Genomic DNA, 16,961 nt, shown 5'->3' with positions numbered 1-16,961 from the left:
TTTTTTATCTGTAATAGATGTCCACTTAGGAACCAGGACTAAAATAGCTGTGGAAAGTGAGAAAGCACCAGTACAAAAATCATTTTAAAGGAACAGTTGACAGACTTGGTTATCATGTAGAGATGTAGAATACTAAAGTAAAAAAAGACGTGGCTTTAAGATACCCATCCTGAGGAGTGGCATTGACAAAGTTGGAAGAGGGGACTGCTGGTGTGAAATAAAGGTTATTAAATTTGGTTTTGAGTTTGAGGCAATGGTAGGAAATAAAACGAAAGTACCAGCATGCCTGTAATGATACCGAACTACTACTACCTAGGCACAGAGACGAGGTTGAAGAGGATGAAGTCATAGGTAATGAACGAATTCTTCCAGGTAAAGGGTATAGGAAAGTAAGACCGAAGGCCGAAGACTCAGGTCTTAGTAATATTCATTACAAGGAGATAAGAGAAAATGGAACTGCTGACGGAAATAAAGAAGAAGCTGTTAGAAATACAAGAAGAGAACCTGTTCATTGAAGATACTTCTCAAGAGCTGTTTTTCAGTTCTCTACAAATTCTCTGGATGGTGAAGGTTCTTTGAACTTGATTATGTCTATAATACTCTTATTTTAGAGCTGGTGGAAAAATATAACTAATATTTAAATGCTTACTATTTGCTGTGTGAGTCAAGAAAATCTTTCAGCTGAAAAATAATTCTTATTGAACATGGAGAAGGAAGTCCTTGTTACTCTGTATTCTACAGAAGCATCTCTGGATCTGATACATCAGCTTACATATCAGAAATATCCACTCACTTCTTCAGTGTACTCCCAGATGTATTAAAAATGGGAGCAAGTTGGGCCGGCCGAGTGGCGCGATGGTTGGGAGCTGGCTTGGGACGCCAGAGGGCCCCGGTTCGGATCCCACATATGAGGGCCGGTGACACTGCCCTCTACAGCTGAGATGCTGGATGGCAGTTCGACCTGGAGCTGGGCTACCATGTGTAGCCAGCAGCCACAGTGAGCGGCCGTCCAGAAGCCGGCGACTGGTCTGCCTCGCCTGGGAGGAGTGCAGTGATGGTGCCAACTTGGGCCAGCGAAGCAACGTCCTCCACAACTAGACTGAAGAACAAAACAACAGCAACTTGTCTGTTCCCCTTCCCCGATTCCCCAATGCTGTTCCCATCCCCCCAATTCCCCAATAAAAATCTTTAAAAAAAAAAAAATGGGAGCAAGTTTCCTCTAATTCCATCCTAGGGGCTATGAGTATAGTCAGAGTGGCAGAAGAAGATTCCAAAGAGAGATCTTTCTGGAATGTCAGAGAAGCTGCTTCTGCTGTGAGTTCTGCACAAAGATCTAGCAGTTTCTGCAGCTTTTGGACCACTGGCGTTTGTATGAGTAGCTACTTCAGGAAGGCTGTGTGGTTTGGGAGGGAATGATGTGCCATGTCAGTGAGGAGGCTGTCTTCAGCTGTCTTGCTCAGGGAACCTGCCGGCTCCCTACCCCCGGCCTCCACCTCTCATCGCCTACAGAGCTTTTAAAGATGGAAACAGCTCAACAGTCCAGTAGGAAAAAGGGGCAAGGCACTTCTGAACAGAAGAAATCTAATTGGTCAAAACGCATATGGTAAAATTTTGAAACTTAATCTAAGAACTACAAGCAACTACATTTGGATAACTTTTCACCTTTCCGATGGCAAAGATGAAGCTGAACAGACTGTAGGTGTCAATATGGAGAAACAGGCACATGCATGATTATTGGTGGAAGTATAAAATTGATAGGTGTGTTATTGAGGGCAGTTTCATAATATGGATGAAAATGAAAAATTGTGAATACTCTATGACTCAGCAGACCCAGCTAGAAGGAATTTACATTAAGTAATGTGAAAAGATATGTACGGAAGAATATGTATTGCAGTGATGTTTATAATCATGAAAATATATTAATGCATTCATATAATTACTGAGAATTCTTTGGTGAACCAGACACAAAAGGTCCCTGCTTTCATGGGGCTTACGGTTTGGGGGTGATGGAGGAAAACCAACCATAAACGACTAGGAGTGCCAGATAGTTCCAGTCTCTGATAGGAGCTGTGAAGGAAGTCATGGTGTGGATGCAATGGTGATGCGGGGAGGGAATGGAGAGGCTGTTGGGGAGAGAAGCTCAGGGACAGCCTCTCTGAGTGGCTGCATTTGAGCTGAGACCTGATGATGAGAAATTAGGCAGAGGAAGATCTGGGAGGTGAAGGGCCAGGCACATGCAATGCACCGAGGTGATGGTGACCTTCCTGTTCAAGGAGCCAGGGGGGAAAGGTGAGATGACATTAGAGACCTCACAGGTTAAAGAGTTCAGGCTTTGTTCTAAATGCAGAAGGAAGCCATGGGAGAGTTTAAACAGGAAAGTGGTTTGACCTGCTCTGTCCCAGACGATCACGCTGGCTGCGTGGGGCATGGATGGCAGACAGCAGGAGTGGACGCAGGAGGCCAAACTGAATGTCCGTCAGTAAGGCCTGGTTAACTGAATTTTAGTACATTTAATGCAACACTGTAGAGGCATGATGAAAAATTCACTTATTAAAATGGAGAAATGGTGACGTTATTGACTAATTGAAACATTTTTGGAGCACTATATGTGGTATAGCAGTATACCAAAGTGTATGATTATATGTGAGGATATGTATAGAGACCTGCCAGGGTTTTCAAGTGAGTTTTTTTTTTCTTCTTTCTACTTTTATATATTGTTTATATCTGCACAATGACTGTATTTCATTTTTATGAAACTTGTACCGGTTTTCTTTGTTGTTGTTGTTAATCTCACCATCTATCCTAAAACCATTATTCACCATGAACAAAAAGCTCATATTTGAGAAAAATCTTAAGTCCTTGGTCAAAGGCATTCTGAAATGAATTTCCCATTTATTTTTACCATTTCTCTGCCTGATACTGCTTTGGGTGTTGGTGGTGGGCAGTTGTTTAGTCCTAGTATGTTTTATTTTACATTAATCATGACATTCAGCGATAGTAGAAAAATAGATACACTTATTTGGCAATGATGAAAAGTCACTATTTGCTTCTTCCTTATTTCCCTGATAGAATGAAGAGTTGAGTATCTTATATCCAGCTGCCATTGTGACTATTGACGGATTTAGCCTTTTCCAGTCTCTCCGTGCTTGTCGAAATCAGGTAGCCAAAGGTAACTATTTGGCAAGAGATATCTAACTTCTAAATGATGTTTGTCTTATTCAATTTAACCTACTTAGAGATTTAACTGTGTCTTCTAAATTAAAAGGCCTTCAAACTAGATGTAAGGGGACAACCCCGCTGCTGTAGAAGCAGGCTGTTTAGTAAATAAAGACCAGGGCTGGACCCGCAGCGCCCGTCACATGCTGCCATGTGACCAGCACAGGAACAAGAGCTTTATGCACGAGTTCAGCAGTGTCATGGCCCGTGAAGAGAGAGATTAGCAGCTGTGTTGAGAATCAGCTTTGGGGTGAGGAGTTTAGTTTCATCTAGCTGAGCAACCAGATTCCTCACTAGATCAGCAGCGATTGGGCCAGGCTACGGAAATATTGTGATTCCACATTGCTTCCATCCTCACTGAGGGCAAAGATGCCACCGTGTGCAGGGGGAATATCCCCCAAGGTGGGCAGGGCCCAATGGGGCATCCACACCAGCTCCTTTCTGCCAACTTGGGGCTCTTGTGAATGGAGAAAAGGTAGAGGCCTAAAGGTCATGTACATACAAGCAACTACATTGTTTCCAGGCTTGGGGGTAAAAGGGTGCAAATATAATCAAGAATTCTTACTTTTACAACCCTTAGTTTGCCTCCTGATGCCATTATATTTTTGAAAGAGGATATTGTGTGTCATCAGATTTCAGAGGCCATTGATTACAAGATTCACTGTTATTTTATGTACCACTAAGAAGCAAAAATGCTGCCCGTGAAAGACACATCATGGATTTTAAGATCCCTGCTTTAAAGATGTTAAAATAAAGGGAAAAAAAGCCTTAAAATCAGAGAAAATACCAGTATTAGTGCCGACTCCCCCTTTTTCTTCTGGGTTAGGGGAGGGCCGCAGTGACCCTAAAACAACGTTTAACTCTTACATGATTTGGAGAGCTCCCTGAAGATAGAGGTTAATTAGGATGTTGCTGATTTAAGGCTGTTCATAAATCCAGAACTAGACGGTAAGACGCAATATAAAAAATTTCTTCTATGGAAAAATTCAGCATCTTCTGTTGCAGTAGAGTATTTTTCACTGCCTTTTTAGCAAATTGATGTGATTGGTAAAACTCTGAAGTCTTGCTTATGTGGTTCTCTAATAGAACATGTTTTTTAATTAAGTCAGAATTTGACTTTTTCTACCTGTTTTCATAATTTTAAAAATTATTTCAATTTAGCCCATTATAAACTTCATTATCTAGGACATTTAAAATAGATACCATTAATATATATGCCGAGAGACTGGCAATTTTTTTGTAGGTAAGGATTCTATCAATAAAATAAACTAGAAATAGACAATATGTTGTAATTGGTATAGTCAGCCATTTAATTTTTACTATTTTTGAATTCCGGTTTATTAAGTATAAGACCAGAAAGCCATTTTGTCTCCTGGGAAGTAAGTACTTAAACCATTTAGTGCACTCTTACGGTTAAGTCGCTCTAAAAAGAATTCTAATGACTCAGCCACAAGTTGTGACTTTTGTTTCACAAGACAGGAAAATTCTTTCCTGGCCTTACTCTAAAGCCAGAAGTGCTTAGAGGATTATATTTTTCTTTTTTGAAAAGTACTTCACTTTCCAGAATAAGCTGCCAGAATCTGCTGTATTCTAATACGTAGCATGAGATTTATTGATAACGGGTCCTTGAACATGAACCTATAGCAAGAGGTGTAACTTGCTTCTCCTTTCATTTCCACTCACTAGGTGGAAATACCGAGGTTCATGATGGGCATTTCAGTAATTTTTTCTGGCAGTGCTACCGCTGCTAACATACCTGTTTGTCAAGCCTGGCCTTGGTCACTTGCTTTAGAGACCTCGCTGTGCGTGCACTCCTGCCAGCGTATCATCAGGGTTTTAGTTTTTCACTGAAGAAGGCACAGGCTGTCCCCAGGATTTTATCCACTGTCTTTCTCAAGTGGGGGGACATGGCTTACTTCGCTTCAATTGCGGTTTGAGTTCGCCTTGATTTTTAGTAACAGTCCAGACTTTTTAATTATCTTCTCTAATTACTGGAATGTTCCAGAATCTCCTGGGACATCCACCTTTTTTTTAATGTTTGCATTTTATGCGCATTGTCTTGGCGTGAATAAATCTTGCTTTATGCCTTGTTTACTTTGTCTCATTCCTATTAGTTGAAATTTTAGAATAATAAATGAAGTTATACATTTTTCATGATATTCTATAAAACTTCATTTTATCCAATTATAGTTAAGTTTGGTCTGTCTCATTTTTGTCTTTGACAGCTGCAGCATCAGGCAACGAGAACATACAACCACCACCATTAGCTTATAAGAAATGGGGTCTACAAGATATTGACACTATTATTGATCATGCTAGTATTGGTAAGCATCACTAGTTCATTTCTTTTGGTGTTTACTTCTGGTACTTTTTGATTGAAGTATCTCATTGATTAGGAATGTAGATTTATTCTTATGTGAAAAGAAAATGCATTGCCTTTAGTGAGGCACTTGGAAGGTGTTCAGATTTACAGATTATCATGGGATTATGGCTTTGAGAAGTGGTAACAATTGTCATAATTATGCCCTCTGCAGCAGGACTGTGTAGTTTTAAATCAGTCACTGTTTGACTTAATTTTTCTGCACGCGGGTTTAATCCATGTAATTACTGTATGGATTAGCTGTTTAAAAACGTAACCTTTAGACCAGCAGGATACAGATAAATGCAGATTTCTCCTTGTAACCGGCATTTGAAGGCTTACTGTGTTAGGCATCAGAAATACAGAGACGAAAAGACATGGTCTCTGCTTTCGGGAAGCATGAGTCTGGTTGGAAGAAACCTGAGACACGCACTATACATACGGCGTAAGGGTTGTTTTGTAGATAAGTGGGCCAGTGGGTGGGAGCAGAGAAGCCCCCAGCCCTGAGCCAGTTCGGGAAGATGAGAGGGAAAGGAGGAGCAAGACTTGACTAAGAGAACAAGCTCAGGGAGGCACCGTAGCCACTGGTCCTGCGGGTGGGAGTGCGTTGTGTGCTGGGAAAACCATGGGCGCCAAGGAGAACTGGCCAGGTATATAAACAGGGGCAAGATTTTGAAGGGCTTGGTATATACTACGCCGAGGAACCGAGACCTTTCTCCTAGCCCTGTGAGAGCCATGGAAGAGGTCTGAGCAAGGGAATGAATTACCACTTAGCCTGTTAGAAAAATCACTTTGGTGGGAGTGTAGAGGTTGCGATGTCGGGGTCAAGGCTAGAAATAGTGATCTTGGTGGGCTTTTGAATTAAGGTAGTAGAAGTGGGGGTGCAGAAGAAGGAAATGCTGTTTTTAAATATGTATTTTTTTCCGTGTTTCAGTATAGTATTTGCTTGTGAAAAAATTCAAATAGTACATAAATATGTACAGAGAAAAGGAAAACTATATCCCGCTAAATTCTGCCATTTAGAGATATTCACCATGGACATGGCAGCAAACATCCATTCAGACTTGTGTGTGTGATATGTGTCTGGTTATGTAGAGAGGTTTTCATAAATAGGATTATATCATACCAACTGGTATAGCCCTTTTCTAATCAACGTATTTGGAAGAGACTTTCACATCAATTTTGCTTAAATATACATTTTACCAGAGTCCTAATGGAAGACAGATGGCACCCTGGAAACAGGATAATTGAAAGGGGCTTTATTTGAGAGAGACTGTTTATAAACATGTGGGACAGGAGAACCGCAGGGCTGGTGCAGCATCTCAGGGCTTGGTGACAGTTCCGCTGTTACCCACGCCGAGGCTGAAAGGGATGAGGGCCGGGGAATTCTGGATCCTGGGGCCACCTGCACCTTCAGAGCACGCTGGTCTGGGGTAGAGGCAGTGGAGTCGGACAGGGAGACAGGTTCGAGATATATTTGGCACTTGCTGAGGAATGGAATTTTGGTCACGGGAGTAGACTTCATTTTCCTTTCTCTCTGATCTTCCGATGGGGCTTCCCACTGTCTGAGCCAACTGAAGTCCGCGTCACCTACGCACACACGGGCCCGGGGGAAGACACGGGGAGAAGAGGCAGGCGTCACATCATCTGTGTGTACGGTAGCATAGCACTCTCTGGAATGCTCTGTAAGAAGCACCTCACTGGCAGATGTTCAGTTCATCTTTACTTTTTTGCTAACGTAAAAATGCTGCAAAATTCCAAAGTGTTGAGTTTAGTTCAGGGTCTCTTCCCTGTTCTGTTAATTAAACTTTGGAACATTGAAACAGGCTAGGAAAAAGAATTGGATAGAAAATACAACTCTATTCATTTATGTCCCAGCCTACAAAATGAAAGCAAGTGCAGTGAACTTTATGTAAAGGTCTAATGAGTCCATTCAACCGATGAATGAAACAACTACCTGTTATATCCCAGGAGCTAATATTGGTGCTAGAAATACAAGGCAGACAGACTCCTGCCCTGAGGAAGCTTACATCGTGGTGAGCAGACAGATAGTAAACAATTAAACCAAATGAATAAATACAATAATACCAAAATGCCAGTGTGCATCGTGAAGAAAATCAGCCCCGTTATGATAGAGAGTAACGGAAGAGGGCACTATAGGTAGACAGGTGAGAAAAGGCCTCTCCAGGGTGGTGACATTCAGACCGAGACAGAAGGACAGGAAGGAGCCAGCTACCTAAAGAGATGGGTGCAGGATAGCACCGTCACAGAGGAGGCCCCAAAGATAGGATGTATATTGTATAACTTAGACAAATTGTAGCTGACAATTTTAATCTTGTGACTATGTTAAGACATTGATTTTGTAGCTTTTAAAAATGACTTTTGTCTGTCAAATAAAATTAAGCAGTTAGTATCTCAGAATGGAAGTGAAGTAAACATGTAATGATCTACAATGACAATGTCATTTCAGTGCATTCGAGTCATGCGTTGTTGTTTTATCATTAGGTATCATGACGCTGTCCCCTTTTGATCAAATGAAGACTGCCTCCAATATAGGTGGATTTAATGCAACAATTAAAAACAGCCCACCCGCCATGTCTCAGTATATCACTGTAGGGTCCAATCCATTTACTGGCTTCTTCTATGCTTTAGAGGTAAGAATTTCATCCCTGATCATAGAGGGCACAAGTGGGATTTTCACCTTGTCTACAAAAGGGATGTGGTAACGTAGCCTTAGAAAGATGAAGCAGTTTTCGTTTCTACGTTTCAGTTTAAGCTGAAATGAATCCCAACCACTTTCTTCTCTGAATTCTGTAGACTAACTGAAAAGGTACTAGAGTCAGTGTAAAACAGACACACTTCTTTGTTTCTGACGCCCCGAGCTCTTGGACAGCTGAGTTGCCTTTAAGTATTGGTGCCATAGTGAGACGCTCCAGGTTGTTGATGACTTCACCACCAGCGATTTGCGTCAGTGAGGAATTGTGAAGACAGAACAAGCTGCCCACTGTAGTTGATAGAAGTGGTGAAAATTGCTTCTTAAAATAGGTGAAAGTTAGGTGTTAGATCTGGCAGCTCTTATTTCTCACTTAAAAAGCAGCCTTCTCAGAATTGTCCAAACTATCCTTTCACTTCAGTAAAAATATATTAAAAAAAAAAAAAAAAGAACGAGGAGGGGAAGAGTCAGCTGTGTATAGATGGGAAATTTATAGCCAAGTTAGGTGTTAGATCTGGCAGCTCTTATTTCTCACTTAAAAAGCAGCCTTCTCAGAATTGTCCAAACTATCCTTTCACTTCAGTAAAAATATATTAAAAAAAAAAAAAAAGAAACGAGGAGGGGAAGAGTCAGCTGTGTATAGATGGGAAATTTATAGCCCTGTTACAACAATGCCATCTTAATGTCCTAGTTTAAATTTTTTAAGATTAAATTACAATTTCAAGAGGGAAATCTTAAGGCTAAAATAGGCTACTGTTGATTTTTACATTTAAACAGTAGAGGTGAAACTTTTTGATGATATTGCTACCTCCTAAAATCAAGTTTTTACTGTACCCTCTGAAAGAAGCTTCATAGTTCTTGCTAGTTCAGGCTTTACAGCTTTTCAAACTTTTTAGAGTAAGCCTTGTTTAGAATGTGTATTTTGTTCCTTTGTCAGACAAGCTAACTTTTCTCTCTCAAATATTCTGTTTTCAGGGTAGCACACAACCATTATTGTCACATGTTGCCCTAGCAGTTGCCAGTAAACTCACTTCTGCTTTATTTAATGCTGCCAGGTAATCACCTAACAATTACATTAAAAAAAAACCATCTCATATTTATCGAGCTTGGTTTTACCTTACAATTTGCTAGTCTGCACTTGGGAACTGGTTTTATTCTCACGTTCTTTCTTTTCAGTGGCTGGCTCGGTTGGAAAAGCAAGCACGAAGAGGAAGCTGTACCAAAGCAAAAGCCGAAGGTTGAACCAGCCACCCCGTTAGCTGTAAGGCAAGTCTGTCGTGCTCTTCTCAAGCTTTCGTATTTTTAGAAATGTACTGTTAAATTTATGGTCTTCCAGTGTGGTCAGTGAATCACATGAGTCTTTGGAGCCTCTGAAAAGTCATTAATATGGGATGTTTTTTCCAGTAGAATGTACATCCCACGAGGACAGTAGCTCTTGCCTGTTTGATTCACTGCTGTCTCCCTGTCATGTCGCCAGTGCTCAGTGTGTATTTGTGTCTTGTTTTGTTTTGTTTTTTTACAAAGACCTATACACTTAGCTTAGGTTGCATGACAATGAATTATGTGATAGCTGATCAATTTCTTTTTTAACAATTGAGGCAGTTTGTCAGTAAGCTGTATAAATTTCAACAGTACTTAGTGATATCTTTAAGAAAAATAAACAGGAGTCACGTGCATTCAAGCCCTCTTCAGAAGGCTGCCTCGTGCTTCCTTGCTTACTTCAGAGGTGCGATGGGCTGTTGTGTGTCATTTGTCAGATTTGGGGGGCAGAGGGGAGTTTTGCCCTCTGTGGTATAAAGTACCACCCGAAGGGAAATAGAAACCTCCCCCCCTTTTTTACATGGTATTCACTTAAAGAGATGTAATTCATTATCTGTTATTAAAATTTGTGGAAGTTTATCTTCTAAGGTTTTTTTCATCTTATTTAAAAATATTATAGCACGGCACCTTTCTAAATTCACCCAAGAATCTAGAAATAAGCCAAATGGCCCTGGGCATCCCAGACACATGTAACCAAGTTTAAGCACTTTGTCTCAGGGACTTTTGTCAAAGTGAGCCCTCCTGGTCCTTTGTCAGAACCTCTACTTTCCTTTTACTCTCAGTTCTGAGAAAACTGATGACTTTCCAGAGCAGTTTAGAGATAACATTAGAAGAAGAAAAGTTCTTGCTTCAGGCTGATAACAGTGGTGTCAGCAAGATATGGAATCTAGCAAAAAGAGCAACAGGTTAGGAGTAAGGACAAAACAGACAAAGATGCCTGTGCAGGACCAAAGATTCTAAAATTAGTTGGTTGTGAGGGTATTGTTTTCTGACATACCGCTTAATCAAGGAAAGATAGTTACAACGTACTTGATATTCTCTTAAAAATACAAAGTTGTGGATATCTGTATCAAAAACCCATGAAATAAAACACAGATATTTTGATTTATAATGGAAGAGCCTTCTTTATGTATTTTATAATGCAGAGTGTGAGATGTGAGCAGGTAATAAATTACCTGTTAGTCCATGCGAGGCTCATATTTCTTCATATAAAAGCCCAGTCAGCCTATTTCGTTTATTCATTTCATTATTCTGTTACCTATTTCTGTATTGAAATGTGATTTGAGTTTCTTGTTTTCTTTTAAATATCAGATTTGGACTTCCAGACTCTAGACGCCACGGTGAAAGCATATGTCTGTCTCCATGTAACACACTGGCAGCAGTAACAGATGATTTTGGCAGAGTTATTTTATTGGATGTAACTAGAGGAATTGCAATACGCATGTGGAAAGGTACTTCCTTACAAAAATCCAGAAGAGAAGTTAATCAGCTTTTTACCCCAATAGTTGAGCAACATTATCATCCTTTAGCTTCTGGTTGATAACATTGTTTAGTTCTTTATGTTTATACTTTCTTGTTTTAACATGAACTCGGATCAGCAACTCTTGATCCACTAGTCCAATTGATTTATCCATTAAGTTTCATGAACTTAGGCACTTTTCACCTCTTTTTTATGTACTTCTTTCAATTCTCCTTGTCATTGTCAATTCCTGAATTCAATTTCTTGCCCCTGCTACATTCATTCCACTTCACAAGGCCACGCGTGAGTCAAATGATCTCCCTGAATCTAGAATGCCACGTCTTTCAGGTGTAAGATAGAAAAACCCAGCAAAATACGTCCTTGTTAACTTGACCTCCATATCCATATGCTTGGGCCAGTTCACTTAGCTTCTTGGTAACTATGTCAGTTGGGAGTAGCAGTTAGCTGCTAATAACAGACCCATGTACAGGACTGATATGAAATCACCATGATATTCTCAGAACCGAGCCTCTTTCCATATAGATTCCCCACTCAGGGTTGTCTCATGGTGCAAATGGATGCTGGAGCTCCAGCCTTCTTACCTGCATTCCAGGAAGAACTGCCAACTGAGTTAGTCTACTTTGAAGATCTTTTCCTGAAGTCCCTCCAACCTTTTTCTATAAAACATTATCTGGGACTCAGTCACGTGGTCATACCTAAATATAAGGGAGACATGAAAACATATAGGCACATTGTCAAGCTGAACAACATAAAATCTACTTGACTAAGGAAGAAGTGGGGAAAGTATCATTTGGAGTCGTCTGGGATAGTAACATGTCAGCACAGACCACTGCTTGGAAGCCACAGTTATGGTGCAGTCTGGTCTGTTCTTAGCAATGTGAGGAGTAATGGCTTTGAGGACAGTCCTCCTCTTGTTGAATAACTCCTTCAGTGTTTACCTGCCACCTGTTTAAGGTTCTGAAGAAATAGGCGTCAGTGTTGCAGATACATTATTTCTCCTTGGGGTTTACCTTCTCCAGTAGTGTCAAGGGTGTGTTCTCAGCAGGACTGTTCCAGAACACAGAAGACATAGGTGCACGAACCGGCCCAGATCCGCTGCGGTGCTCTTATTGCTGGCAGGGTTGCTTAGCTCCCGGCAGCTGGTGCAGCCGGTTTTCCTCCCTGTTCTGGGAAGAGAGGCATCAGCGGCCTGTGACGGGGCCACCCTCAAATGACAACAACACCAGCTTCACCTTCTCACAGGCAGGCGGTTCCTCCTGTCAGCCTGCAGCCCGTGCTGTCCCTCTGCCTGCCTACTGCCAGGGGACTTGAATAGCAGGGAACCAGCTGATCTTTTTTTTATATTTTAATTGACTTTTATTTTAAATCTAAAGGGAGAAAGCATTTTAAAGAGGGAGGGAGGGGAATGTCATCAGGGAAGGGTACTCAGACGGCTTCTTCAGTGTTACTCATTTTCTTTTTAAAGGAAAAAAAGTGATCTGAAACAAATAGAGCAATATATAAAGATTTAATAAGACTTCATGGTTGATCCCATATTTATTGTAATTATTATTTTCTGTTTAAGGTCTTTCATAATTTAAAAATAACATAGTTTTTATAGCTTTTCTTAATCCCCCCCCCCAACAAAAAATATCCCTGAGCGCTTCAGAAGGCTATTATTGAACTTAGATTAATTAACTACTTAGCTCCCCATTTTTCTCTGTTCCCAAGGGTATCGGGATGCACAGATTGGTTGGATCCAAATCGTAGAAGACCTCCATGAAAGAGTACCAGAAAAGGTGGATTTTTCCCCCTTTGGAAATACGCAGGGTCCCAGTCGAGTAGCTCAGTTCCTTGTGATCTATGCGCCAAGGAGGGGCATTTTGGAAGTCTGGAGCACACAGCAGGGACCTCGAGTGGGCGCTTTCAACGTGGGGAAGCACTGCAGGTAAGCCGCAGGCCTGGCAGCTCCCGGGTACGGAACGGGAGACTTTGCTCACCTGAAACTCTTATTACATCTACTTATTCTTGGGCGAGTTGTTTGAGCTTGAAATGCTCTTTATTGCGGTTTTTCCTGCGAGAGCCTGGTATATGATTACTTAATAACAAAGAAATCATACTGAGAAGGCCATGATATGCTGCTACTTAAAGCTAGCTTTGGTGCTGCTGTTTGTCCCTCTGCCTTACTTGCGCTGTGGAGGCTGGAAAGGGGATGCCTTCTGACTCCCCTGCTGATGGTCAGCGAGGGGAAGGCCTTGTTTGCCGTTGCGGCATAGGCCTGTGTTCACTCAATTTTCTGGCACATTTTAACCAGGTAAGTCTGCCAGTTGAGTCCTGCTTTACTTCTGTTTTTGGCATCAGCTCGTATTTATTTGCCTAGTTAATGCTCCTGAATTGATAGTCATGTCGGGGTCCCTAGCTATAGTAAAAGCACCTTTTGGCCTTTCTCCTCTCTAATGTCTGTGCCATATTGGTATGTGATTTCCTCAGGCTGCTGTATCCTGGCTATAAAATAATGGGCTTAAATAATGTCACCAGTCAGAGTTGGCAGCCACAGACTTACCAGATCTGTCTTGTCGACCCCGTGTCCGGAAGTGTGAAAACTGTGATTGTCCCTTTCCATTTGGCACTAAGGTAAGATTCATTTCATGTCCGCTCCCGGAGGTCGCTCTGCTAACTTTTCCCAGTCCCTTCGTTTGCTATTTGTTTTGCTTTGTTTTGTAGTTGTTGTTTCCTTGTTTTTTTTCCCTCATGAGGCTGATACTTTAAATAGGAAGAATAAAAAAGGACAAAATGAAAGTTAGAGTGTCAGAATTAGAAGGAAAACAATTTCATGTTCTCCAAGAACTTGTTGTGTTTATTGTTTTAGTGATAAGAAGAGTGAACGAGCCAAGGACGTGCATTTGGTGAAGAAATTAGCAGCCTTACTGAAAAGCAAATCTCCCGATCTTGGTAGGTATCCTTTCATAAAAATAACAAAGCATGTCGTTATGTCAATTTCAAATTAACAGAATAATCTACATGGAGCAGTCAAACACTTCAGTGCATTTATGAGCTATGGCAGCTGCTTTCCAGAATGAGGTGAGGTGCAAATAATCACGTGTACTTTTAGATGGCGTTGCTCTGTCGGGATGAAGCATCACCTGGAGGTGTTAACAGTTGTAACAATAACGTGAGAGCACCCAGAAATCCTTTAAACAGACCAATAGTACAAAAATATGCCCTTTTCTTTCAGAATAAAGTTTTTCTCTAATAAAAGTGATAAATTTACTTTGGTTCATTTTCTCTTTGTAGATTTGGTTGAGACAGAAATAAAGGAATTAATTCTTGATATTAAGTACCCTGCAACCAAAAAACAAGTAAGTGTATATAATACATGAACTTCCTGCTGAGCTAGTACATAGCCCTCTTAAGAAAAATCTTTATTTTCTCATTTCCCTCCGAACATGACAGGCTCAGTTCTTCTTTTCATGTTTTTATTCATGTGCATCCTTTTTATATTGCCTGTAGCAGTTCCCGTTGTTGCTTTTTTCCTTTCTTTTTTTAAAATTAGATAATATCACCAAAGATCCAAGTGCATGTGTTATACACGCACATCTGTACATACCATTATTCAGATTAAAGAATAGTAATAAGGTAAACACACGTGAATGACCACCCTTGCCTTCGGATTGTTTCATCCTGTCTGACTTTTTGTCATTAATGCTATATTAGGCATGAAGTGAAATTGATTTCATATTACTTGTGATGCAAGTGTAATTCTCACACTAAAACACCTCAAAAGTGGAGCTTCCCTTTGAAACTCAGGGTAGCGAAAGTGTAGGCATGAATGTCAAATTTAAAAAACAAAATCACTGCCTTCTAATTGCTAGAATTGCTCAATATCTTTGTTCTAGGCTTTGGAGAGCATTTTGGCAAGTGAACGTTTACCATTCTCCTGCCTTAGAAACATCACTCAGACTCTAATGGACACTTTAAAAAATCAAGGTAATAATAGATTTGTACTGATTGGAGGCTATGCTCTCACTTCACGTTTTATAACTGATTGTAGAAAGCTATTATTCACTGCTTATGATACCACTATGCTACTTTAATGTAAAAATAATATACAGAAGACAAAATGAAATTTATGTCATACCTTCAGTATTTGGGGACTTTTTTACTCCCTGTGCATTGTATATAGTTGATCTTTACCTGAGCTTTCTCTGAATATATTATGTTTTTACTGTCAGTATTTTTCCTTTGAATCCCTCTACTATAAGGAAAGATACTAGTATAGAATGATGAGAAGTGATTATTCTGACACAGCTGGAGAACATTTGAAAGCCATTGGTATTAGGCGAAGTTAGCTGGTGGTATGCAAAAACAACCAGGTTTCCTTGCTGTGTTGTGTTGTGTTTTATTCATGGGAAGAGAGATTTTTGTAGATTTGGCATTCTTTAAGTAATGTCATTTTGACCAAGATAACAATAAAAATATTTCTGATTTGTGATTGGGTGACTGTTAATATATGGAGTCCACATCTTCTCACCCATTTCCTCATAAGAGATAGGACTTCCAAAATTACAGACTGTGATTAAATGATTATTTCTGGATTTTCTGGGGGGTTTTTTTTGGTTTTTTTTTTTTTTTTTTTACTGTTCAGGATTTTTCTGCAGAGAATTGTGTCTGTAACTGTGGGGTTATAACTGCATACTCTGTCCAGCTGAGCTAGCAAAATTCCATTTATTCTGACTTCCTAACATCAGTTATATTGTAGTGTGTAGGGTACTGACTTTCTCTGGTCATGACTTTTTGCTTGTCATGTTACTTATAGAAAGCCAGCTGTATATTAACTATATTTATATTTAAGCCAACTTAAAGTGGCTTAATTAACAAATCACAATATGCCCTTTCAAGACTTTCAGCATCCTAATTTTGAGAGTCTTTTTTTCAACACATATAAAACTGACTTTTGGTAAACAGTGAACTCCTTTAGTGCGCAGAGTGTGTTAGAAACACCCTTTTTAAAAAAGTATGAGTGGTGGGGGCAAAAGGCAGAGTTTTGATCCTTTGGCTCAGCCAGCCCCCAAATAAAAACCAACAAAGACAAATCAAGAAAATAAAAAGTACAGTAGACGTATAAAGGCCCCACCCTCACCCTCCACCATCCTGCAAAGCTTTAACAAAATATCAACATTCATTAAATAAAAAATTACCTTGCACTGGGCTGGGAGTAAACCCAATACCATTGTTGAAGTTCTGTAAAATCATCACTAGTTACAAGTTTTACACGTAAATGCGAGTCCTAAAAATTTCCACTGTTTAGTATGCAAAGCTTATTATGGCTATAACAATGTAGACAATATTCCAGGTTACTGTATCCTAAATAAGAGTTCTTAGGGGTTTTCAGTGTCTGCCTTTTAAAAGAATAAGTGTCTGTTTTATATGAGATATAAATATTTAAATTATCATACAGCCATGTATTATAGAGAGAGTATTTTTCCAGCATTTATCTTGAAAAAAATCTGATTGATAGGATATTAAGTGGAATTCTACTTTTGGTCTCTTTGCCACCCTTTTTTGAGGATACATCTGTCACAATCCATCATTTTGGGTTGAATTATAATATCTTTGAGCATCATGCTAACAAGAGCCAGGCAGCTTATATTTTGTCTCTCTGCAGTGTGTGAGTCTGACAGGCGGCATATGAGTTATGGGGTGAGGGACAACGTTTTCAAAGCTGTTTCCAGATCATTTATTTAAATTTGGGTATTAGACTAAGATGCTGATCCTTTCTTTTTTCTTCTTTCATTTTCTTCCTTTTTTTTTTTTTTTGACCCCTACTCTTAGAGCAGCTTATTTCATTTAAAAAGTTAGATATTTTGCCATGGTAGAAAAATTATCTTTGCTTT

At 40.0% G+C, this 16,961-nt stretch overlaps 1 protein-coding gene across 1 annotated transcript in view; it reads left to right on the top strand.

The window, feature by feature from the left end:
• RAB3GAP2 (RAB3 GTPase activating non-catalytic protein subunit 2) overlaps window positions 1–16,961 on the top strand; it is an 86,159-nt gene that overhangs the window by 45,258 nt on the left and 23,940 nt on the right. The window contains exons 4-14 of the mRNA XM_019639591.1: window positions 3,070–3,169; window positions 5,442–5,540; window positions 8,081–8,229; window positions 9,264–9,343; window positions 9,465–9,554; window positions 10,920–11,059; window positions 12,799–13,015; window positions 13,558–13,701; window positions 13,937–14,019; window positions 14,362–14,426; window positions 14,964–15,054. Of these exons, the coding sequence (XP_019495136.1) occupies window positions 3,070–3,169; window positions 5,442–5,540; window positions 8,081–8,229; window positions 9,264–9,343; window positions 9,465–9,554; window positions 10,920–11,059; window positions 12,799–13,015; window positions 13,558–13,701; window positions 13,937–14,019; window positions 14,362–14,426; window positions 14,964–15,054 (1,258 nt within the window). The remainder of the gene's footprint in view (window positions 1–3,069; window positions 3,170–5,441; window positions 5,541–8,080; window positions 8,230–9,263; window positions 9,344–9,464; window positions 9,555–10,919; window positions 11,060–12,798; window positions 13,016–13,557; window positions 13,702–13,936; window positions 14,020–14,361; window positions 14,427–14,963; window positions 15,055–16,961) is intronic.

This window comes from Hipposideros armiger, unplaced genomic scaffold (genome assembly GCF_001890085.2).
Source record: "Hipposideros armiger isolate ML-2016 unplaced genomic scaffold, ASM189008v1 scaffold_45, whole genome shotgun sequence".
Lineage (NCBI taxonomy): Eukaryota > Metazoa > Chordata > Mammalia > Chiroptera > Hipposideridae > Hipposideros > Hipposideros armiger.
The sequence above is the reverse complement of the archived record's forward strand: the minus strand, read 5'-3'. Positions and strand labels throughout refer to the sequence as shown.